Source organism: Heterocephalus glaber, unplaced genomic scaffold, assembly GCF_053883595.1.
Source record: "Heterocephalus glaber isolate CG9 unplaced genomic scaffold, H.glaber_assembly_v1.0 deba00000613, whole genome shotgun sequence".
Classification (NCBI taxonomy): domain Eukaryota; kingdom Metazoa; phylum Chordata; class Mammalia; order Rodentia; family Bathyergidae; genus Heterocephalus; species Heterocephalus glaber.
Genome location: NW_028258152.1, coordinates 3,844,376 through 3,871,076, shown reverse-complemented (window position 1 = coordinate 3,871,076; position 26,701 = coordinate 3,844,376). Strand labels below are relative to the sequence as shown.

The following is a 26,701-nucleotide window of genomic DNA, read 5'->3' as shown; positions in this document are numbered from 1 at the left end:
AGAGAAGTCCAGGTTGAAATACTGAATAACAAGTTAGATACAAATTAGAAATCCACAGCTCAAAAGAAAGGACTATTAATTTGGACTCGCTGCCAGATAGATGAGAGTTGAAGATCTAAGAGGGAATGAGCTCATCTGGGGAGACGCTTCAGAATGGCAAGAGAAACTAGGGCTGCATCCTAAGGACCCAGAGCACGGACATAGAAACTTAGTAGAAAGCCACAGTTACTAAGACAATGTGGTATTTTTTTTTAAAAAGGCTAAAGGAAATAGAATATCTCCCTTTCAGAGGTTTTAATTCTAATACATCTAAAACTAAACTCGTTTTCTATTCATCCCTCTCTCCCCTCCACCCCCATATGGATGGAAGACTGGACCTCAGGGGTTGTTTATCTCAGCAAGCACCACTCGGCAGCTCCAGCTCGCACTGGGACTAGGGCAGGCTACTGAACAGCTCCCTCTCTTGTCACCTCTCTAACTAATCTCCACATCCCATAAACTGTATGTCCTGCAAATCTCTATATGAGGATGTCTCTTGTCAACTACACTATCATCACCATGTGTCACCTGGACTTACACAGGCTCCTAATTATCGCCTGGCACTCTCTTCCTAAGTCACTAAGTTCCACACGTCCTTGCCTTCTGGCATTCCCAAGCTCTGGAAGCTCTTCCCTGCTTCAGGACATCTGCACACACTGTTCCCTCTCTCAAAAGTTACCTGGCTGTATTTCTGAAAATCAAAACTTACAAGTTCCATAGGAAGACATTCTTGATCACCTTACCCAAAGCAACCCATTTCCATCCCACTTACCATTACCACAACACTCACACTATAAATTTATCACTTAACAAAGCTATTTAGTAAACATACGTGTTTGAACATATGTGGACAAGGCAGTAACTGTCTCATATGCTGCAGGGTTCTTAACATATTTTAACTGCTGAAAAGTGAAAACCTATCAAAGAAAACTGATTAATGAATTAAGACTTTCATTAACCAGAAAAGTACAACAAAGAGTTCCTACCTCATGAGTGATGAATGAAACTTCCAAAGAGATATGAAGGTGTAATGAAAAACTACTGTGAATCTTTACATTTTTTTAAAAAGTCATTAACTGGGCATGGTGGAGCACGACTGTAATCTCAGCACTTGGGAGGCTGAGGCAGAGTGAGTTCAAAGTCATGCTGGGCTACATAGTAAGACCCTGTGTCAAAAAAACCAACCAAAAAAAAATTACAGTAAAAAATATATTAGTCCTCCTAAAAATGCAAACCCCCTTTTTGCTTCAAACACAATAATCCCATGGTTCTGACCACTTTCTGAAGAAGCTCTGGAAGTCCTCTTTCATGAGTGTCCTTAGCTGCACCATTATGGCTGCCTCCATGTTCAGAACCAGTGTCAGAACTGGTGAATATGGTGGATGAGGACACACTGTAATGTTTTTATTTGGCAGAAATTGCTGTAAACATTTTCAGTCAATTCAGAACACTGAGGCAGCCATGAAAAGACACAAAAAAGGACTCCTAGAACTGCTTCAGAAAGTGGCAAAAAATGATGGGATAACTGTGCTTGAAGCAAGGAGGAGTATTTTGAGGGAGATTAATGGCAATGTATCTTTTACTGTAATAAACATTTTTATTTAAACATTCTCTATATTCCTTGATCATATCTCTTAATCAGTATGAAATATTTTCTTTTTAGTGAAGATAAGGAAATCTGTGCTGTTCTGAGCTACTTCTTCCTGAACCTTCTTCCTTTTTGTTCAAGTGCTGGGGTTCAAACTCAATGCTTTATGCACACTGGGCAAGTGCTGTAGAAATGATTTACATCCTTTGCCCTAAAATTACTCATCAAATTATGAAATATAATCAAAATCATTACTGGCATCAGAAAGCAACTATTGCTTATAATTCAAAAGGGCCACTTAATTTGGCCTATTTACATGAAAGTCATGAGCTATGGTGGTTTTGAAATTTATCTACAAGAACTGGAGCTTAATTTCCCTGTTCTGCAATCTGGACTATATTTAGTGTTCCACTTGTGACAAATACAATGTGGCAAAAAAAGATGGGGTGTCAGGGTCAAGGGTGAGTCTTAAAAAGACACAAGGGCCAGGTTCAGTGATGCACTCCTGTAATCCCAGCTTCGGGGCTGAAGCAGGAGGATCTCAAGTTTAATGCCAGCCTGTGAAACTTGGTGAGACCCCATCTCAAAATAAAAACAAAAACACCAGAGATGCAGCTCAGCACAGATGAGCCCAAGGGTTCAATCCCATGTACCAGCAAGGGGCTTCTGGGGGCTTCTGAAATCACCGTGCAAGCAGCCAGCTCCCATGTCGTGTTGACCCTCAGGAAGCAGATGGAGAAGTGCTAAGGAATGGCCTGCTTCCATGGGGCGCATCAGCTACCCTTCTCGGAAAGTCCCCCAGCCCTGGGCTAAGTCTTGCTCCTGCTAATATCTTGACTGCTATTTGTGCATACCACTTCAATTGCACTCATAATAAGACACTACCTTAAAATGCTGAAACAAACACTAATTAAAAACAGTTTGGGGCCAGGGATTTAGCTCAGTGGTTCCGACACCTGCCTCGAAAGTGCAAGGTCCAGAGTTCAATCCCCAGTACCAAAAAACAAAACAGTTTGAATCAATACAAAATTAGGAATGTTAAAAGTAAACTGTAAGCTTCCACCGCTACTATATTTCAATCCTTGTGTACACACTCTAGTCTTTAAATTAGTTAACTAAATTGAAGTGATGGTGAATCAATATCTGCTCTGAAAGGGAGTAACTGGTGATGATGCTCTTTAAATAAGGCCACTGAGCAGGACAGTGTGGAGGTGCACGCTGTGAGAGACACTTTGACATTTTAACATTCCCCTCAGACATTTAGTATTTTACTCTGAACAACATAAACACTAGCTAGAAAGTTCATATGTATAAACAAAACTAATATTTGAACTCACATTAAGTTTTAATTGAATATATAAAAATATGTAGTTGATATTAATATCAACAAAGAAAACAATTACAACAAATGATATAGTAAAGTAAAATATGATCATTTTATCAAACAGAAGTTTTAATCTGAGTAAGCATACATACTAAATAATAGTACATATTAAAATGAGTACAGAACACAAAATTTTGTAACTTAGATATTTTAAACATGCTTAGAGATATTAATTTTTCAACAGTTTTGACAGGGATATAATTTAACAGAATAACAGTTACCAAACTTAAAAGTACAGCTTGATCAGCTTTGAATACACACATATTTCTGAAACCACCGTTACAATCCCTTTGTAGTAATTCCCTTGCCCAAACCCTAGCACCTAGAAGAAACAATAATCTGCCCTCTGGCACTATGTAGTTAGCTTTTCCAGTAATTTAATTCCACAGAAAAATAACCTATGGCTATGGTGTATGTAGCCCACCAGTGCCTTACTTCTTTTTCTTATTTCCATACTTTAGAGAAGCATCCAAGTTGCTGCCTGTTATCAGTAGTCAGTTCCTTTTATTTCTGAGTAGCACTGTATTCTATTTCATGTACTACAATCTATCCATTCCAAGCTTATTGACATCAGAAATGCTTCTAGCCAGGGACTGTAATAGACCTGCTAATAATATTTGCTTAAAAGTGAATTTGTTCATTTTTTTTCAGTATTCTTGGTGAATGTGTAAGAGTAAAATTGGTAGAGTATACATAAAATGTATATTTAATTTTATAAGAAAACTGGTAAATTGTTTTCCAAAGTGACTCAGAATCCATTAAGTGAAAAAATACAGCCCAAAATTCTGGTTGCTTGATTCTAATTGTATTTGTATGAAGGATTAATAATAAAACATGGTTCCAATGTAACAAATAACAGCAGTTATTTCTGTATAGTGGAATTAAGGGTGATTTTTGTTTGTTTGGTACGGGGATCGAACTTGGGACCTTGTGCTTGCGAGGCAGGTGGTGGAACCACTGAGCTAAATCCCTAGCCCAATCTTTAAAGCTATTTATTACACTTTAACATACAACTGTATGAATCATAAATGATTCAACTTTATGAACTTTTATAAAATGAATACACTGTGTAGCCATAGTTCCAGTCAACATATATATGATTAGAAGTATTCTATAAGCCCTCCTATGTCCCCACATATAAACTACCAAAAAAACAACTCAGTATCCTGATAAGTAACAGCTAATATTACCTGGTTCTGGATATTATGTAATCAGAATTATCTGTTCTGTTCTTCTTCACTTAAATTCATATATGTTGCTATGTGCACAAGAGTTCACATATTTTTACTGTTGTATATTCCATTGTACGACTATACCACAATTTATCCATTATTTACTGATTGTCCTTTGGGTTGTTTCTGGTTTGAGGCTATCATGAATGACACTAACATGAATATTTTTCTACATGCTTTTGGGTGAACATACGTGTGCATTTCTGTTGGACTTACTTCGAGGAATAAAATTTGCAGATTATAGCACATGCATATGTTCAGATTTACCCAATATTTCCAGAATTCTTCAAAGTGGCTGTACTATTTACATCACCCAGCAGCAGTGTACAAGAACCTTACTTGCTCTATATCTGATCTAACGCCTGGTATTATCTTCCTTTTTTCATTTTGGCCATTACGATGAGAACGTAACACATACATTTTCTAATTGAAAAAAAAAAAATCAAAAGAAAAATGAACCTTTTCTTGGTGGAGTAAAAAAATGTGTGTGTATATGTACTTACGTCATGATACACATCATTTTCAGTAACCATTAAATATAAAAGTTTAAATTTTCTATCGTAAAGATTAGAAGTACATCTTGCACAGTTCCTTTAATTTGGTGTTGGGAAAGGTTAGAGAATCATTTACCTAACTATTATTTCTTGAGTACATACCTTGGCTAGATACTGTACTATATATTATAATTTAGTTGATAAAAATCCTCAAATATTACCTTAATAATCATCATTGACTATGAAATGTAAAACAGAAGAGAATGCATGTCAATGACAAGAATATTAATACAAACTGATTAATAAAAATATTAATGCAAATTATTTTCTCATGTAACACAGTACCTGGTTTGAGGCAATCCAAAACTGGTTCCAATACCAACACGAGGTAGATAATTGACCACTTTCTTTACTGTTGCAGTGTCTGGGAAGTTGAACATTACAGCAACTATGACAAATAATTTTTTAAAGGTTAGAGAATACAATAGGGCTTCCTTTTTTGTTAAACTGACTTCTTGATCTATTAGACTATTTACTATTACTTTGGGTATGAATTAATGCAATTCTTTTTTTTTTGGTACCGGGGATCGAACTTGGGAACTTGCGCTTGCGAGGCAGGTGGCAGAACCACTGAGCTAAATCCCCGGCAAATTAATACAATTTTTATATAGTCCTTATTTCATACTGTATATAAAGGTTTGATATTAATATTCCAGAAATGATATTCATTTCATTTATAAACTTCATTACCATGATAGTTCTTTCTCTAAATACTGTCAGGAATTCTACTAACTGTTGTTACATCAGTATAATATGAAGCTGAGACAATCCAGCTACAACTTGGAATTCAAAAATGAATTACTACAAGTGAAATATATTTCTATGAATTTCTAGACAAACTTATTAAAATTAAAGTTTATATACTTACCAAATCTAACACTAAAAACTATATATATATATATATATATAGCTATAAAATCATTATATTTATTCCCAATGATAAACAGTTTAAAAGCAGTTATCTTTTCAATGTTTGTATGTGCACACTTCATCAGTTCATGTAATCCAGAACAATTTGTGTCCTAAATAAAAAATTTTCCTCTATGGCTAATGATAAAATTTAAATGCTTTTTAATTATTTTTGAGTACATGAGTATGAGAATAGCAAAATGCATCTATCAATACATAAATATATTCAGGGCATAAATGCTAATTTAAGTCATGCATATATTTTTATTCATTTCAAAAAGCATAAAAATGGTCATACAATCAGAATTTTGAAGACATTAACTTCATCAGTCTTGAGTTTTTAATTTTATGCTAACACCAATATTAGTATCATAAGCTACAAGTGTTCATCTAGAAGCTACTGCTTCCCTACCTAGTGTGAAAAATAGTGAAGGGGAAAAAATGAAACTAAAAGGACCTATGTTGCTAAAGCTTTTAAATACTGGGATAACCCACACGTTTTAGGTAAATAAGTAATTGACAATTCAGTAAGGACCTACAAAATATTTAATAATGCCATGTACATATACTATTTAAGTAAGCCTTCCTTTATATTCATTTTTACACTGAGGTAGAAAAAAATGAAAAAAAATCCATCATAAGTTATGGCCGATAACTAAGGCTATGTGGGGAAGGCAAAAGTAAAACATTCATATAAAAGCAAGAATGCATAAGAAATCAAAGAAGGAAAATGAATGAGAAAGAGCAAATAATAAATATTGTAAGGGTGTTAACTCCTTTGTTTTGTTTTTGTTTTGGGTACTGGGGATCGAACTCGGGACCTTGTGCTTGCAAGGCAGGCGCCAGAACCACTGAGCTAAATCCCCAGCCCTGTTGTAACTCCTCTGGATAAGAAGAATGCGGACTGAACTCAAGTGTGAAACATTCCTTTTATTATTTGCCTAGAAGAATAATGTTTAAATTAGAAAAGAGAGGCATTTATTGGGGAGAAGAGCTCATAGTAAAGAAGAAAGCATCTTTCCCCAAAGATATCTGTATTCCCTAAAGACACAAGACTTCACAAAGGAAAAACAAATAAATGTGTGCTCAGAGTATACGTTTAAATGTTATGTGGAGATTTTAATAGTAACATGTAGATTATAGAAAAACAAGAAACCATCAACCTACATATATACAAGGAGTGTGCTCAAAAAGTCGCTAGGTTTTACATAATTTTTCCTGTACACCTTCACTAATACCCAGCCATGCTTTTCCTTCTAGTTTAGCTTCTTTCCTTTTCTAGTATTAATGGATTTCACCAAGTTCCATTCTAAACCCACAAACAGAATTTTAGCTCAACTTTCAAGAATGATGTAATGCAAAGAAACCACAACAATTCAGTACCATTTTCTGATGGTTCATCTATAAATAGCACAGACTGAGCAAAAGATACAATAAATGTTATGAGTCATTTGGTTATCCTCTCCTGTCCTCAAATGCAGGCTCCCACCAGAAAGAGTTTAAAGATCAAAGCAACACTGAGGACATCCCCCATGCAGTATTTGTAAGTACACATCAATGTGTGATACGACCAGAGAAAGAACTACAAATGATTCTACAAATGATCAAGGAGAGAAAAGAACATATGAAGATCCATGCAGTATAACAAATGAGCTTAGGAGGGCAGAGGGTAAACTACAGAATCTAGTCTAAATGGAAACAATACACGTATGGTATGTTCAAGAATGAAATCTTAAAGAGACAAAAGCTTTGTAATAATGCCTTCTCCATTCTCTTCTTACCTCTGTTTGCCATAAAGATCTCCAGGGCTGTATTTTGCAAAAGATAACGACGAGAAAAGATTGATCGTATCTCTGTGAAGAGCCATTTTCCATGCAGCCCTTCTGTATATGCCAGGATCTAGTAAGAAAAAAAAAATATTCCAGGTGAGTGCCAACACTAGACATATTTGGTGCTAAAACAGAAAAGATTAAGAAAAACAATACCTAAGAAAATAATAATTATTTAAATAATTTAGAAAGAGACTGAGAAAATATATTATAACGAGAAAAAAACAAGCAGAGTAAAATTATAAAACATAACTACAAAAACATCTGGGTATTTAAAAAGAATGATATAATTTACTGCTTCTCAGGAAATGCCTCTTGCATTAATGATTAATTTTTAAGTCATATTATGAAAAGTTTCAGATGAAAACTTAAAAATGAGGAAGACTTCAAAAGAATGTCAATGTTTATGAATCATACATACATCAGTTTCACATAACATAATAATTTGCCCAGTCATACTTTTTACATACTTTAATAGATGTAAGTTCATAACTTAAAAAACCAACTCATTCAGAAAACACAAAGACTACCTCTTTAAGAAGTTAAGCATCATTTTGTTAGCTCAAGCTAAGCATAAACCTGCAAACGAACTCAGAACAATCTCTCTATGGAGTATGTGGTTGCCAGAATAGCTTGTCAGAATTCTTGTCACCCCATGTGCCAGACACAATTGCTTAAAATGCTTTGCCAATTCAAAGTAATCCTGTCTTTAGTCCTAAGCCACTGTTGCCTTATTTAAGTTTTGTTTTTCAAATAAATCATTTCAAAAGCTTAATTATGAAAGTATTAAAGAAAATCAGATTCAACATCTCGCCATAAGAAAATTAAGACATTTGCTATAAAATGGAAATGTGATGGAAATGTACAAAAGCAAATTAAGTTAAAAATATAAAGACATTGTACAAAAATAACCAAGATTAAAAAATATAAATAGAATATTTGATTATGATACTGTACTATGGGGATAAAGGTAGGATGGGCAAAGAGAGGAAAAACAATACTAGGTAGTGAGAACTTATCCTCTACAAATTGTCTGTCTGTTTGTTGATTGATTCATTGAGGCAGAGTTTTGTTATGTAGTTAAAGCTGGTCTTGAACTCACTGCATGGCCCAAGCTGGCCTCAAACTTGTAGCAATTCTCCTGCCTCCGCCTCCCAAGTGCTGGGATCACACATGTGTGCCATCAAGCTTGGATGTTCTTTTTTAAAATCATTTTCATTTTCCAAATATAATTCCAAAAAGTGTATTCTTCAGTACAAAATGAAATTTGTTTGAAAGAAAAAAATATTATTTAATTCAGAAAGTATTTAAAGTTTTCTACAGAAATGATTCTATTTCTGGTACCTAGAACTACAAAGTGCAAACAACTCTAATGCGTTGCTTTTTTATTGAAAACTACATTTAAAAAAGAACAAGACAATAATCCTGATCTCAGTTCTGAAACCAGTGATAGAGACAGCCACTCAGTCATACAACAGGCATCTATGTGAGTAAGATCAAGAGGACCTAACAAGCAAAAAGGGGACAAAATGACTAGTGTTATTCCCAAGATTTAACCTTATCTCCCCACTATCTATCTCTCAAATCTCCATAGGGTGGGCTAATTTTGATATTTAGATAGCTACTCAAATTACCTCCTCAGAGAAGCCACAAGGTGTAAATTCAACTTCCTCTGCACAACTTCATCCTATCCCAAACATACTACATTTTCTTCATAACACTGGTCACTACCTGAAATTATAATCCTCGCTTGCTTATCTGTTGTGCCTTCTGCATTAGAATTTTATAGTCTAAACTTTATTTAGCAGAGACTTTGAATGTGCTCTGTTTTAAGGCAGTGGAAATCTGCACAAAGTAGACGGTGACTAATTGAGTTAAAGCGTAGCAACCTAAGCTCTACATACAACCCAAATCATCTTCTTTGGCACATGTGTCTTACCAAAATTTAAAGTAATCAAAAATACTTGAGAAAATGACTATTTACATAAATATTCAGATTTCTACCATTTTACGAAAAACTAGATTATTTGGCAAAACTGGATCTACAAAATAACAATTGGCATGCACCCTTCAGCAGTTTACAATCACTCACTACTATTGACCAATCTGAAAAGAGCATTCATTCACTTTTACTGCATTTTCATGCATACTTGAGTTTGCCACTATGGGTTTATCATTATCAAAGAATCTAATATATGTTCTGGAACACTTTATCTAATGTAGTCAACTATTTCATTCATAAGGAAAATGAGGTCTGGCCATACCTGATACTTCATACAAAGTCCTTAGGCAATTTAATGGCAGTCTAGACTACTCCCAGGATTTCTATTCCAAAAGTCCAGAGCTCCCTTTATAAAACATATTGTTAATTTCTTTAAAAGGGCTGGCCGGGGATTTAGCTCAGTGGTTCTGCCGCCTGCCTCGCAAGTGCAAGGACCCGAGTTCGATCCCTGGTACGCACCCCCACCAAAAAAAATTGTGCATAAAAGGGTTAAACGTTTGTTTAAAAAAGAACCTAACACATTGGAAATTTAATCAACTGTATTTACTTTTCCTGCACTAGGGTTAAAGGTGACAAGGAAAATCAAAGAAAACAAACAACAAGGATCCTTTAAGCTTTGTGATGTGCTATGAGTATCACACAGGAGTCTGAAAACTTTACCTTTTATTAGTAAAAAGCTGTATATAACAAGACCTGTTGCTCATAATGATGATGCCGACCACTGCACAGTCATGGTCATGCAAATAAATATGTAATTATATTCTAGGGCACTCTATTTATTAGCAGAAATAGGTATAAAAACACTTGTATGATTTTAATGTACCAAAGTTGTTTTAACAACAAAAATCATTTATATTCCATTGCATGGTTATTTAAAGATGTACTTGAAATACAAGTGTCATACTTCCTTAAATGTGTTTTATTGCCAAATGTCAGTTATTTAAAAAAAAAATGGCACAAGCCTCACACCCACTGTTTAACCTTATAAAATCCAACATTTTGCCATACGCTTCCATATATTTTAAAAATTAAAGCCCTACATATACCATTCAAACTCCCACACATAACCCTTTCTCAATTCATTCCATCTTCCCACCTTTTTTTGAGCCAATCATCATTCTTCTTTAGGGATTTATCATCGAAGTGTTAAGTTTTTGTATTATCAGTACATATATAGCCATAAATTGTATACAGTATTGTGCATATTTCCAAACCTGATATAAATGGTATCATACTGAATGTGTGGTTTGAAAGTTAATATTTTCAAACTCAGAGAAAGAAAAAGTCATTAAAAATTGCCAAAGGTATCAAAAATTAAACTTGCACAAAAATGCTAGCCTATTTTTTAAAATATTAACAAAATTTTATTTTTGTGTCAAGAAACGCGGGTTTTAAAACAGAACTGAAGAATCTCTTAACTAAGAAATTACTACCTGAAATTTATATAATAACATTTCTTTAAAGTATTCATTAGGAAAAGGTGTCAATACTGAAAAGCAGCTGAAAAGCCTAGCTAAGCAAGAGGTACATTTCTTACTGGAATAGTAGTATATGCCTGGTCTGAGGCTTCACTTCAAAGTCTCTAGAGTTCAATTAAAACTGGATTAGGTAGAAGCAGACCCTTCTTTGGGACTTTCTGTTCATTGCAACTCTACATACACTGACAGCACCCTAGACAGAGGTCTAGCCCTCCAATGAATCAGTTGCTATGGAAACCGTATCATTACCATTGCTCCACAGTTATGACCCCAAGTCTAGAATAGCTTGAAAGCTAAAAGCCCACAGCACTCTCTCTGAATGTCTACCACTTGTTTTATTATTGTTAGTATGATTACCAGTGAATTCATCTTCAAATTTTTTATACTAGTTTCAACAAAGCTGGTTTATGAGTTAAATGCTGAAGTGTATTAGGACAGAAATCAGTATTTCACATATATATGTGTATGTGTGTATATATATATACATACACACATACACACATTACATAAATGCATTAAGTTTCTTTACCTTAAAAAACCAAGCATCTCTTCTTTAAAAATATGTGAAAATGTGCCTTCTGAAAAAGCATGCATTATTTTCTCCAAATAATACACACATTTCTTCCTTCTACCCTATAAATAGTACATTAATACAAAAAAAATTTCACTATGTTGCATTTATTCTTAGTTCAAAAATAAAGCTTTTTTCACTCTAATGAACCACCAATTTCACAAGATTGTGAATTACTCCAACTAAAACTCATTTTCTCAATTCTTATGTAAGAACAAAAATAAAAACCTGCATTTACTGCCTAACTACCTGATACTCTTACTGACTGCATAGCTGAGTTTTTGACATTAGATTTAAAATAGTACAAGCCATATTTGTTTCACTTAAGAAAAAAAAGGAAGTTTTGTTTCAAAATTTACTATTAGTAAATTTTAAATGTTTTTAAATTCTTGGAAAAAAATTTTTAAAGAAAATGTTTTATTTCAAAAATAAATATTAACATTGCAGTCTGAAAACATCAAATCAATATTCTTATCCCAATTTCTGGAGCAGTTTTACTCTTTTAGACAATTCCATACTGACTTCTGGAGAATTTGGTAATAAGAATAAAATTAAGTAATATTTAAAGGATAGTACTTAAAATTTCACAACAAAATCATTTACAGATTGTTATGACTATATTTAATATAAAAATATTTTAAACCTAATATACAATACATTAACTAATTATACCATAAAGCAAGACACTACTGAGAAAAGTCTAGGAAATTTTGTCTATATCGTGTTTTCACTGAATACGCTTAAAAATTATAGTTGCAAGGCTTATATTGTATTATGGGAAAACAGTAAATATTTGAAATATTTTTAAAACAATACACGTTAAAAAACACATAAATATATGTGGATATATATGCTAAATATATATCCAAATATCTTTACTTATAATAATAGTTCTTTGAACAAATAAGTTTAAAATAATTTTAATCAAGTATTTTAAAATTACAGTTATTATTTAGTTTTTGTATTTTGTCATACACTCTTCTTTGAATTTTGATATCAAAGCTGAACACTGAATTTATTCTGATAAAACTGAATTCTCATCAATTTAAGAATTTAATCATCACTAGCCATATGACTTTTTAAGTTTTAAGTTTTCAAAGATATATAATTAAAGCAAAATTTAGAGGCTTTTTGCATATAAAAATGACACAAATGACTACTGGAAAATTCTAATATGGTAATTTTGTTATGGCATATATATCCATAAGCACCTACAATGTCCTTTAACTTTAAAAGGAACAAAACAATAACAAAAATGAAAGTCATGAATATTAAAGAAAATTACTTTTTAAATTATATATGAGTTGTTATTTAATTTTTCTCATCTCTATAGTATATTTTCTCCTGCTTACTTGTGCTATGCAGTAGCAGCACAGTATTCTCCTTAGCATTTTCATGGGTGACAAATTCAATTAAACATATTCATTACTCTAATGTTCTACTTGGCAGTTTTAGTCAGGATGAAAAATTAAAAATATATAAATAATACGCTATATGACCTTTGTATTGATTGGGCTAAAATGGCTTTAGCTTGGGTGTGGATGATGGGGCAGCTGGGAGGGGCTTGAGGGGACCATACAAATACACACACTCTTGTGTTTTCTCTTCCAATTACTGAGGGAGATGATAAAACCACAGCAAATGATGTATCAGCTCATTTTATCTTATCGCTTTGGGGCTAGGTGACAATGAAGTTCATATTTCACTGGCTCCCATTGAAGATTGTGAAAATTACTTGCCCTCATGACCTGAAATTTCACTAGAAGACAGAAATTTCTCTTCTGCAAAGTAATGCAATTTTTCAGATGTCAACCTTTAGCCCAGCTTTAAAAATTAATTTCATTTATATTAACCAATGATATTGATATTTTCACAGAACACTCTTTGATACATGAAGCACTGACTGGCAAATTGATGTTGCTTTAGATGGGTAAAACTATTTTATTTTAAGCTGCTATGGCAGACAGATTTACAGCAAACTAAAATTCCCATTTCATAATTTAATATTTGTGCTGGGGTGATGCACATTTAAGCCCTTGGCCTGTGAATAATTCAGACTCTTTACTTGGTTCTGTTTTATTTTCAATATTCTTTAGCTTAAAAATAATTTGCATTCTAAATGATGTATCACAAGAAGCCATCTTCTACTGAACTACCATTTAATATATATCTTAATGAGTCAAACCCAAATGTAGTAGGAATGAAGTAGAAGAATAAAGAAGGGAATTATCCATCTTCCAACCAATTTTTAATTCAGCTTTTTAAATTTATACATGCAGTCTGATTACTTTCTGAAAAAAGGTAAGATTCCAGAACATAGCACAAAAGCAAATTAAAGAACAATACTGAGGAATATGAATGTACTTTGTTTCTTTTTCTTAGTAGCACATAAGGTAAAGAGGTGTTAAATTTGCAGAGAAAGAACAAAATGAACTTAGATATGTATCTGAATTAAAAATCAAAATACCTGGAGTTCAAGGTAACTTGAAAGTACATTTTAAAATGTAAACATAACAAAAGCAAAACCACAATGTCAATTTTATCTTGAGCAAGGTATGATAGTGTCCATCTGACTGTAGTATCGGAGATATAGAAAGTACTTTTAATTGGTAAAAACCAAAAATTTCAATATAAAATTCCAGCATTTTGTAGGAAAAATATCACTAGAAGATATATGGTCTGGTATCTTAACATGTTTCTATTACCTTTACCCAGTAAAGATTTTGTCTAATGTAAATAATACATATAGAAGATAGCCACTGTACTGATACTTTCATTATAATAATAAAGTAAACATAAATGTGCATATAATGTCTGTGTCAATCTATGCTCTTAAAATAAGAAAATGGCCAAGAATAAGATTTGTTTAATTCCACTGCTTTCTCCAAAAATGGCTTAGTATTCACCTGCCTAACTTTGTATACTCAAAATCACTTTTGCATTTGATGCTAATGACATGCAAATTGTTTTTCTTATAAAAATTTTTAGTTCATCCTTACGTAAATGATATGGAAAATGGCATTAAAAATTATACTTTATGATTTTTTCATTTAGACTGGAAATATTCCTAGTCAGTCTTAAAAATAGCCGTGGAAGTAACATGTATTATCACTGGTATCAATCTATAGAAAAACTTTATTATTCCTTCTACTTGCTGATTTCCTATAGTCATGAGCTTTCTATTCTTTAATAATGAGTTACATTTGACTATGCATTAATTAAAAACAGACTAATTTAAATATATTAGAATGATCTACAATGTATATTTTCAAAACAACAAAAGGACAAAAACTTTTTTCAAGTGCTAATTTGTGTGCGCATGCGCGCGTGTGTGCAGTGTGCATGTGTGCAGTGTGTATGTCTGCATGCATGTGTGTGTGTTTTACCAAGACCTCTCTGATTCTAAGCAAGCACTCTAACACTGAGCTACAGCTCCATCTCCCATTTCTTTTCTTTATAAACTCAAGCTCAATCTCAGATTGGTATCAAAAGCCCTCCCTATATATCTGAACTAAGTCTTCAAATTACAGTGAAATCAGCCTATTGTTATTAACATTATTTTCTTTGTAGCAAATAAGAACTAGGTTTTGGAAGTTTCTCTGCTTCACACACTATTTAAAAGAAAACATTTTGTTATCTTCAAAAATTATCTTGTTGTTCACAGATAGCTGGGAAAAGAAATGCAAAATAGGAAAAAATTACATACAACTTAATGCTATAAGCCTAAAATACCCAGGAGACTTTTCTTCCTAATCAGTTGGAAATTCTTTTCTACTTTTTTCAGCTTTCTGACACTGATTAAGTACTAATTTATTTAGTTAGCATAGATTATAAACAAATAAGTTCATATTCATTTCCATAATAGAATATGAAACTAAATACTGAGCTCACAACAAGTTTAGATACGATTGTAAAAAGAACCTTTTTCTTAAAGGACATATACAGTATTTTACTATGAATGTAAGTTAAATAAGACTTTGGGCTGATTTCACTGCATAACTTCACATAACTGCACTCTCTCTCCACTAGACTGGAGTTCTTACTCAACTGGAGTTTTTATGAGGCTAGTTAGCAAGTTTTAGTCATCTTTCTACTTACACTACCTAGCACAGTCTCAAAAACAGAAGACACTGATGGATGGACAAACTACCAGATCAGCCTTGCAGACTACCTGTAATCTCAACTGGGAGAAAATTAACATCAGTATAGCAAAAAACAAAGAGACAAGGGAAACGGAAAACAACACAGCCTTTTTTAAAAGTCAAATTCATGCATCAGAGTACTTCCAATTCCGATGAAGATTTGCCCTTTCATCTAAACAATACTGAAAATGAACATAATATATGGGGAAAATTGTTTTTAAAACATTAAACATCAACCAATGAAAGACAGTGATCCTGGCAAACAGGTAACAAGATGGTGAGCCCTACTACTGCCTAAGTGTACTGTCTGCTAGACTGTGCAGGGCCCAGAGGAGGAAAGAGCAACCCCCTTAGAGCACAATGGTCTCATGCAGCCCAGCCCAGACTACAGGGAAGCAGCTGAAGTTTGCAGGTCTGGGGAAGAGGGGGAGAGGGGAAAAGGGGAAGAGGGGGAGAGAGGGAGAGGGGGAGAGGAGGAGAGGGGGAGGGGGGAGGGGGAAGAGGGGGCCGGTGGCGGGGGGACAGGCAAAACAGCAGAGCTCAGACATCTGCAGTCTTTTCTTGAGAACTGACCCACCAATGTGTGTAAGAAAACAACCTGGGGCCCTTGAAAGAACCATCACCTGAAATTACAGTGAACAATATGCAGAGTTCCCACAGCAAGAGGAAAAGATCTCACACTTCACTGGTGGGATAGAGTACAGAAAGGATTTTGCCATAGTGGTGGGGAAAAATCAGTACCAGACTTAAATGTATTCAAATATTTATAGGAACACAAAAGTACCACACAACTTTGCAAAATTCACCATAGCTGGTGTTCAAATAACAATTACCAAAAAAGTGGGAAACCATCACTCATAATGAGGGGAGAAATTAATTAAATAAAACTAACCCAGCGAGGACACATAAGTATTAGAAAAGGACGTCAACTCAGAGCAAGTACAATTTAGAGTAAAAAACACTATTCTACCAAGGGTCATTTCATACTGAAAACAGATAATTTCATCCGGACAGCAGAGCTATTCTAATTTTTAATAAACTGAGTAACACAGCTTTAAAAATATATGACAAAAACTTAGCTGAAAGGAAAAATACACTAAATCCATAATAAAATAGAACTCAACATTCCTATCTCAATAATTGATAAAACAAGTAGGTGAAAAAGTCAATAAAAATGCACATGCCTTGAACATGACCACCAACCAACAGGACCTAACTAACATTAGTAAGATAGGCCACCTACACCAGTGTAAGATGCACACATTTACAAAGACAGAACAGCCATGTAGGATGGTGTACACCTACAGGCCCAGGGAGCTGGGAGGCTGAGGGGAGGATGCTTGAGCCCAAAAGATCAAGATCTCTCCTCAGAAAAAAAGACGAAAGAGGACACAGCTATTATGGACCAAGGGCCAAGCTGCAATAAATTTAATATGCTAAATGATAGAAAGTATATTCTCTGACAATAATGGAAGTAAATTAAACAAAGAACAAATAAAGCCATAGCAAAACATAGTGAATGTAGTTGAAGATAATGCATTGTGTATTTCAAAACTGCTAAGAATAGATTTTAAATATTTTTACCACAAAGAAAAGATAAATGTGTAAGGTAGTAGATATATTAATTAGCCTGACTTTATCATTCCACAATGAATACATGTGTTAAAACATCACATTGTAACCCATTAACATATACAATTATTATTTTTAATTAAAATAAAACAATAAAAATCAGTAACAGCTATCTGGAAATTTCCCCAAATTTCAAAACTAAAGAACACACTTCCAAATAACTGATGGAGCATGGAAAACCAAAAAGGAAACTAGAAAAGACTAAATTGAATTTAAATGAAATTACAACACATACAAATTTGTAGAATACAGCTAACACAGTGTTTACAAGGAAATTTATAGCACTAAACATTTATATTAATGGAAAAGTAGGAAAGTCTCATCATTAATGACTTTGGGTTCTATCTTTAAAAAAATAAGAGCACATTAAACTCAAAGAAAGCTGAAGAAATAATAAATATGAAAGAATTTTTTAAAACAAAAATACAAGAAATCAATAAAACCAGAGGTGTTTTAAATGAAAAAATTAGTAGTACTGATAAACCTCTGAATGGACTGATCAGGCAATAAAGAAGATACAAATTACTAGTATTGGGAATTACCAGTATCAGGAGATAACAGACTTTATAGACATTAGAAGGATAGTAAAGGAATAATATAAGCAACTACACTAGACAAATGATGCAATGGAAAAATCTCTTGAAAGACACAAACTACCAAAGTCCTTCAGGGAAAAAAAGATAACATGATTAGGACTATTTGTATTAAAGAAATTAAATCTGTAGTTTAAATCTTTCCACAAAGTAAATCCCAGGTTCAAACAGTTTCACTGCTAAATTTTACCAAGCATTTAAGATAGAAATAATAACAATGCTACCCAAACTCTTCCCGAATATTAGACTAGGGAGCATTTGCCAAATCATTCCATGATGCCAGCATTACCCAGATGTCAAACAAGACAGATACAGTACAAGATAAAAAAAATTCACAGGGTAGTCTCCACTTAAAGCTTTAAGTCTTTTTTTTGTATTGATACTTACTGTAGATAGCCTATAAATTAGATTAAATGTCTTCTCAAACTACCAAGAGGAGTTCTACGACTACTTTATCTTCAAAAATTGTTCCTAAATACATACACACTTCCCTTATAATCCTCAAAAATGTCTCTATCAGTCCTGGCATGATGGCACACACCAGTAATCTAAGCTTAGGAGGATGAGGCAGGAGGATTATAAATTCAAGGCCAGCTTGGACAACTTAGCAAAATCTAGTTTCAAACTTTTTTTTTAAAAGGAGTGGAGATACAGCTCAGTGGTAAAGCACCACTGGGTTCAATCCCTTCTACTAAAAAAATAATTTTTTATATTACATACTTGAAAATAGTCAATCAAAGAATATAAACAGAGACTAGTGAAAGGGGAGTGACATGCTTTAAACAATTTATATACAAAACAAAGACCTAAATATTTTAAGAACATCAGTGTGCAATTCAGTCTGATACTTTCTGTTCTAGTTATTGTTTTGAAGTGCCAATTGTAGAACATAAAACTGATAGTCACAGCTTAATGTGATGTGATAGGAAAACATCTACACTGCATAGTGGCATGGACAGTTGGCTCTCAACTGTTCATCTCACATGTCTCATCTCACATGTTTCACACATAAAATCTAGAAATCAGGAAAATTACTAAAGCATAATCGGAAAGCAAACTTATGTAGAAAATGTACCTGCAACTTCATAAATGTGTGTTAAGTAATAACAAATACATTATTGATAAACCCAATTGACAAAAGATAGATCTGGAAAATCTACTTAATGATAAAGGGTCATGATAATATACAATCACACAAATTCATAAGAAAATGTATAGAGGAAATGAGTAGAAAACAAAGAATAGAAAGATGGAACTTCGTGAAACTGATTCAAAGCTCCAATGTTTAAAGCCAAGGCGCAGGAGATGCCTGGTGAATTATGCACATCTGAGCTGTGTACTCCTGGTGACTGTACAGTTTGAAATGCTATTTTTTCAAAAAGTTTTATAAATATGAAGAACTGTGTTTTCCTTTATTTTTATTAAGCAATGTTGTTAGCACACTGAACACTTTATTGTTCTTTTGGGGGAAGGAGTACCTGCTACTGAAGAGTATCCCCAAAGTTAGACCGATGTGGGGGAAACACTTCCTCTACCAGTTCTGAGAGACACCCCTGACCCTGCTACACATGGCCACCCTCCTGGAGGTGTGGGAAAACAAACTCATTTCTACGCCCTCTGTTCCCTCTCTTCTGTCAACCTAGGCTTAACTCCCTTAACCCCAGAGCCCTGTTGAGACCTGACCCCTCAAAACTGGTTTTACTAGTATGTCAGGCAACGTGGACTTGCCAGTGCCACTAAGATGATGTCCTTCAAAAGAGCAGAAGCAAAAGGTTCCTTTTCTAGATTGGATCTTCATATTGATAATTCTGCAATTTTATTTTAGTTTCCAGAAAGTCGGGGTTGGCTTGTTGTTAAACAACATCCTAAGTGTGAGATGTCAACCTTCAGTCTAAACTTTCCCCACTCAAAGCATGAAGTGAAGACGTCTTTGGGTTTTGTACTGGCTTTCTGATTTATAGTAGTCTATCCAAAGAAGGGAGTTTGAAAGTTGTATACTGTTAATGTCTGAATGTTCTGCCTGAATTATGATTGCTTATGAAAAGTATCTTTAATAAAGATAGATTCAGTTTGTCTAAGAAAGAAATGTCAAAATTTATTACTAGTACTGAAAAAAATCATTAAAATAAAAATGAGATATCATATACTTGAGAAACTAACAAAAAGTATGATCTGCAGTGGAATGCAGATACAAGTGTATGTTGCTGACAGAAACATGGAATACAAAACCCCTTTGGAAAGGAATCTGACATTTATTTTAAAAATACAAATGCTCTTTGCCCTAATAAACTGACTGAGGGAAACTTATATACAAAGAAGTCTCATTATCTAAGCATATAAGAATGTTTAGTGTCTCACTTTTCATACTGACAAAAACAGAAAACGGAAGACTGTGAAACCTAAAGCACATGACCAGGAAAATGGCTGTATAATCACAGCTTCCTCAGTCATTGAGAAGAATGAATTAAAGCCACATCAGTCAACTTGGCTGAATATCCAAAATGAATATATTATGGAGAAAGGCAAAATACCAAATTGCATATGATTTTATCATTGTAAATCAATGACTAATGTCACCCTTCAACAACAAATATAAATATATAATAAAGTAGAAAAATCAAAAATATTACGCATTGGGCTGTTAATAGATATTAAGCATGGGAGAAGATATACTGGGAGGTCGGCAATGATCATGGGGTGAGAAGAGAGAAGAAAGCCAAACAGAGGCAGGAAAAAAGCATGTATGAAAATAAAGTACAAGGGGCTGGGGATAGAGCTCAGTGGTAGAGTGCTTGCCTCATGTGCACTAGGCCCTAAGTCTGATTCCCAATATATCACACACACACACACCCCCTAGTAGAAAAATAAAAATGAAATATTTGCACGAATGAAAAAAAGCAGTAAGCTGATTATATTTATTATGTCTACTCTATGCAGAGAAATATAAAATCTGAATGAAAGGTTTTTGTCATATTGGACAGTTTTTGTATATTATCATGTAAGAGGAAGGTCAACTTATTTTACTTTCTTTTAGTAGTTTCCAGAAATCAACCTGTTAACCGTTTTTTCTCCTTTACTGTTTCCAAAATTCTTCCCACATATTCTCAGAGTTCTTCTTCACCTCAGACTGGTCTCCCTTTCCTTTCTGTAAGAATAGGAATACAACTCCTTTCACTTCTAAGTGTCAAGTGGAGTCTCGCCCAGTGGTGGCTGTGGGGCTGAGAAGCAGTATGGGAGCTGACCCAGATTCCCCGCTTCACCTCGGTCAGCCTGAGAGAGCAGTGAGAATAGAACAAGGATTTCTGGGGGTTTGGTGGGTATTTTTTATTTCTGTTGATACAAATCTCCAGATTATAGGTTTTTTTCCTTTGGTCCATTTTACTTCATTCATAACTTCTATTGAAAACAGCAATGTCAAAACAAGGCAAAATAATTTCCTCTAACAAAGCCTCCCACATTCAACAAAGCCTCCCACATGTAACAACTGAAACAAGAGGCAATCCTTAGAGGTTTAAATCCATCATTATTTTTTGTAATCTTTTTTTTTTCCCCTTCTGTACCGGGGATTGAACTCAGGACCTTGTGCTTGCCAGTCAGGTGTGGCACCACTGAGCTAAATTCCCAGGACTTATTTTTTTTTAATCTTAAAAGTATGTTATGCTATTATTTACTTTCTTGGGGTGAAACACAGAGAGGTGCGCACAGTTTGATGAGTTCTAATAAATTCACATTTTTACATAAGCATCTAAGCATGATACGAAACGTTTCCAACACCCTAGAATGATCGCTCACACTCCTTCAGCAACCCCCACTCCAGCATTCACTGTTCTTATTCCTCGCTCCTGATGAGTTTGCCCCGGCAGAGCATCATGCACACCCAGCCATACAGCACAGAGTCCTTTGTTCCTGCCTCCCTTTCACTCACTGTAATGTCTCTGAGGTTGCTTCCTGTTGTTTTACGTAGCAATAATTTACACATTATTGCTAGGCAGTATTTGATCGTGTAACTAAACACAACTGTTGTCTCCATTCTAGTCCTGGATATTCGATTCGCTTTAGTCTTTTTGTGGACCTCTGTCTTCAAACCAAGGGGTAAATATCAAGGAGTGGCATGTCCGTTCATAGGTTAGGAGGTCTGTAAAACCATAGAGAAACTGCCAGAACAACTTTCAAAGGTTTCACTATGGTGTCCTCTCATCCGTAACAGAAGAGATAGAAGATGGCACAGGAGTGAAGTGCTCCTTTAACAAATGTCCAAGAATGTGGAAGCAGCTCTGGAACTGGGTAAGGTTAGAGGAAGGAACAATTCTGAAATGAAGGCTAGAAAAGGCCCTATTTCTAATAGCAAAGCATTAAAGATGATTCTGTTGAGGGATCAAATAAGAAGATCATAGAGACTGCCTCAGTCCTAAAGATTATCTAAGTGATTGCCAAGAGAATGGCAGAAACTTGGACAGTAAAAGCCATTCTGAGGAGGTCTTACATGGAAATGAAGAATGTCTTACTGGAAACTAGAGAGAAAGAGCACCTTTGATATAAAGTGGCAAAAACTTGGCTGAATTGTATTCTTGTTCTTATGCTCTGTGGAAGGCAGAATTTAAAATCAAAAAGTAGGATACTTGGTGGAAAAAATTCTCTGAGCAGTATTCAGTGAACTCCATGGCTTCCCTTAACTGCTTATGGTAAAAGAGAAGGAAAAATAGAGAACTTTTTAATCAAAAGGGAAACGGAATATAAAGATTTAGAAAATTCTCAGTCTGGCCATGGAAACTGTAGGACACTCAGTTGTGGCCAACTGACCATGTGAGTAGGAAATGGGTACAGACAGAAGCAAGCAGGAAGATGTTCATCAAGAGGATGGAATAATATTCCCAAAGGCCATTTCAGAGATTTGAGGACACAGCCACACCATCACAAGCAGGATCCTGAGGGAAGAGGGGCACAAGTCACATTGGGGTTACCCAGCAACAAGCCAAGTCTACGCAGTGCCCAGCACCATTTCAAGTCTCTGGTCCACAAATTTCAGTGCACTGATCCTCAGCTGCTCCAGGTGTGGCTCCAGAGGGTTCGTAGGTGACGTAGGCCACCCCCTTGAAGAAAATATGAGAGACCATGGGCATCTCCGTGTGGTAATTCTGCAGGCACACAGAGTGTAACAGGCAGTGGAGGAATGGCTTTCCTCCATCTCGATGGCAAAAGTCCCTCAGAGAGCCTCAAGGCCACAGAAAGCCACACTGTAGCAATGCCTAGTAGAGCTACGAAGACACGGCCAAGGCACACAATGAGAACAAAGGCCGTGCCCAGAGGAGGAAGGAGAGTAGGGCCACCCCCAAGAACCAGAACTGTAGAGCTACCCTCATGCAGTGCTAGGCTGAGAGAGCCGCAGGTATGTAACTTCAATGCATGAGAGCTAAAGAGCCGTACCTGGGAAAGCCATGGGGGGCGGGGCTGCTTCAGGCCTCAGGAGCCCAACCTCTATCCCGCATCTAGAATGTGGAACATTCATGCAAAGATTGTTCTCCAATGTCAAGATTTAATGTTACTGGTGTTACTGGGTTTTGGTCTTATTTGGGACCTGTTTCCTCTTCCTTCTTCCCTATTTCTCTCTTTTGTAATGAAAGTATCTGGCTACTACCTGACCCACAATTGTTTATTTTGGAAGATGTAACCTATTTGCTTTTAGAGGATCACAGCTGCACAATTTGCTTCAGAATGAAACACATGTGAGTCTCACCAAATCTGATTTAGATACCACTGAGGTGCAACTCTAAATTTTAATTTTTTGAGTAGTGTTGGAAGGAGATTTGGGGCAACTAAAAAAGAATGAAGAGATTTTTCAGGTGAGGACAAGAATTTGGGGGACCAGGGATAGAAGGCTATGGTCTGAATATTCCCCAAAATTCATGTGTTGAAGATTAATCAAGTATTTTTTGTTTTATTTTGTTTTTATAAAATTTTATTTTATTGGTACACTTTAGGTATACAATATAATGACATTCATCACTGAAAACTTGCACCTTTATATAATCTCTCTTGGTTGTTATTTTTCCCCTTTCCCGCCCTCCCTTCAACCCCTCCATCCCTCCCTATTCACAAAGACTTTGTTTCCATTTTTTCATTTTCTCATATTAATTCCATTCTCTTCTTTCCTTTCCCCTACCCCTCCCACTTCCCCTTCCCCTTTGCCCCTTTTCTTCCTATTTCAAATTATCAATTACACCTTTTAGTCCTTGTTTACACTTGCAGTTTCTCACACTAGAGAAACTATTTGGTATTTACACATGTGTCCTATTTACTTCACTTAAGAGTATCACCTCAATGTGCATCCATTTAGCAAAAATGTCTCTAATTTCTCATCTTCATGGCTGAGTAGTACTCCATTTTATAAAAAAACCCACATTTTCTTTATCGTCTCCAGTTGATGGGCAATTAGGCTGTTTCCATGTTTTAGCTATTATAAACTGTGCTGCTATGAACATGGGTGCACATATATCCCTGTGGTATGATTCTTTTAATTCTTGGGGAAGATACCCAGCAGGGGAATAGCTGGGTCAAATGGGCCCTCTAATCCTAGTTTTTTGAGGTATCTCCATACTGATTTCCAACGTGGGTGCACCAGTCTACACTCCCACCAGCAGTGGAGAAGGGTTCTTTTCTCCCCACACCCCCACCAGCATTTATTATTGGTTGATTTCTTGATGGCAGCCATTCTTTCTGGGATGCAGTGGAACCTTAGTGTTGTTTTCATCTGCATCTCTCAAATGACCAGCGGTGTTGAACACTTTTTCACATGCTTATTTGCTGTTTCTATTTCTTTGTCTGAGAAACGTCTGTTCATTTCCGATGCCCATTTTTGGATTGGGTCTTTAAATTGAGGAGGTCTATTTTTTTTTTAAGTTCTTTATAGATTCTAGACAGTAGACTTTGTCTGAGGGACAGCTGGTGAAAATTATTTCCCACATTGGGGGTTGTCTCTTCACACTGCAGGTGGTTTCTCTTGCTGTGCAGAAGCTTTTTAGTAAGAGACCCCACTGGTTGACTGTTTGTGGTAGTTCATGGGCAACTGAGGTTTTGTTCATAAAATCTTTTCCTACACCAATGTCTTCAAGGGTTCTTCCTAAACTCTCTTCCAGCTGGTTTAGTGTTTCTGTCTTAATATTTAGATCTTTAATCCATTTTGATTTTAGTTTAGTGCATGGTGAGAGATATAGGTCTAGTTTTAGTCTTTGGCAAGTTGAAACCCAATATTTCCAGCACCATTTATTATAGAGGCTATCTTTCCTCCAGTGAGGGTGTTTGGCTCCTTTGTCGAAGATGAGGTGGCTGAATGTGTATGGAGTCGTTTCTGCATCTTCTAATCTGTTCCGCTGATCCTCGGGTCTGTTTCTTTGCAGGACTATGCTGTTTTTATCACAGTAGTTTTGTAGTATAGTTTCAAGTTGGGGATTGTGATACCCTGTGCCATGTCTCTGTTACCTAGAATTGCTTTTGCTATTCTGGGTCTCTTCTTTTCCAAATGAATTTTTGGATTGTTTTCTCAAGGCCCATGAAGTATGCTGCTGGGATTCCAATTGGGATTGCACTGAATCTATATAGCAATATTGGAAGTATGGCCATTTTCACTGTGTTGATCCTTCCTACCCAGGAGCAAGGGATGTCTTTCCATTTTCTGATATCATATTCAATCTCTCTTTTGAGAGTGCTATAGTTTTCAGAGAAGAGGTCTTTGATTTCTTTCATTAGGTTGATTCCTTGGTATTTCAGTTTTTTGCATGCTATTGTGAAAGGAACTGTTTGCCCTATTTCTCAGTAAGTCTGTCATTTGTGTAGAGGAAAGCTATTGATTTTTGTGCGTTGACATTGTATCCAGCTACTTTACTGCATATTAACTCTAGAAGACTTTTGGTGGAGTTCTTGGGATCTTCTATATAGAGCATCATGTCACCTGAAAATAATGACAATTTGACTTCTTCATTTCCTATTTTATTTTATTTCTTTCTCTTGTCTAATTGCTGTGGCTAATGTTTCCAAAACTATATTGAACAGGAGTGGTGATAGTGAACATCTTTGTCTTGTTCCTGATTTTAGTGTGAAGAATTTCAGTTTTTGACCATTTAGTATGATATTGACTGTTGGTTTTTCATAGATGGCTTTTATCAGATTGAGGTAGAGACCATCTCTTCCAATTTTTTTGTAGGGTTTTTAATCATAAATGCATGTTGGATTTTGTCAAATGCTTTTTCTGCATCTATTGAGATGATCATATGGTTTTTGTCCTTGGCTCTATTGATATAGTGTATTACATTGATTGATTTGCATATGCTGAAACATCCTTGCATCCTGGGATGAATCCCACTTGATCAGGGTGTATGATCTTCTTGATGATCTTCTGCATTCTATTTGCCAGTATCTTATTAAGGATTTTTGCACTTATGTTCATTAGTGAGATTGGCCTACGTTTTTTTTTTCAGTTGGGTCTTTCTCTGTTTTGGGGATCAAGGTGATGCTTGCTTCCAGGAAGGAATTTGGGAGTATTGCTTCCCTTTCAATATCACTGAAGAGTTTAAACAGTAGTGGCAGTAGCTCCTCTCTAAATGTCTTGTAGAATTCAGCAGTGAACCTATCAGGACAGGGGCTTTTCTTAGTTGGTACATTTTTAACTACATTTTCAATTTCATTGATTGATACTTTTTTTTACATTGATCAGAACTTTTAAGTCTTCTTCATTCAATTTTGGTAATTCACACA

General features: G+C 35.1%; 1 protein-coding gene across 11 annotated transcripts in view; it reads right to left on the bottom strand.

Annotated features, from left to right (window-relative positions):
- Lrba (LPS responsive beige-like anchor protein) overlaps positions 1-26,701 on the bottom strand; it is a 711,450-nt gene that overhangs the window by 199,669 nt on the left and 485,080 nt on the right. For all 11 annotated transcript variants that reach the window (XM_087205721.1, XM_087205722.1, XM_013067222.3 and 8 more), the window contains 2 exons: positions 7,488-7,605; positions 5,083-5,185 (listed from right to left, as the gene is read on the bottom strand). In XM_087205721.1, coding sequence (XP_087061847.1) covers positions 5,083-5,185; positions 7,488-7,605 — 221 coding nt within the window. The remainder of the gene's footprint in view (positions 1-5,082; positions 5,186-7,487; positions 7,606-26,701) is intronic.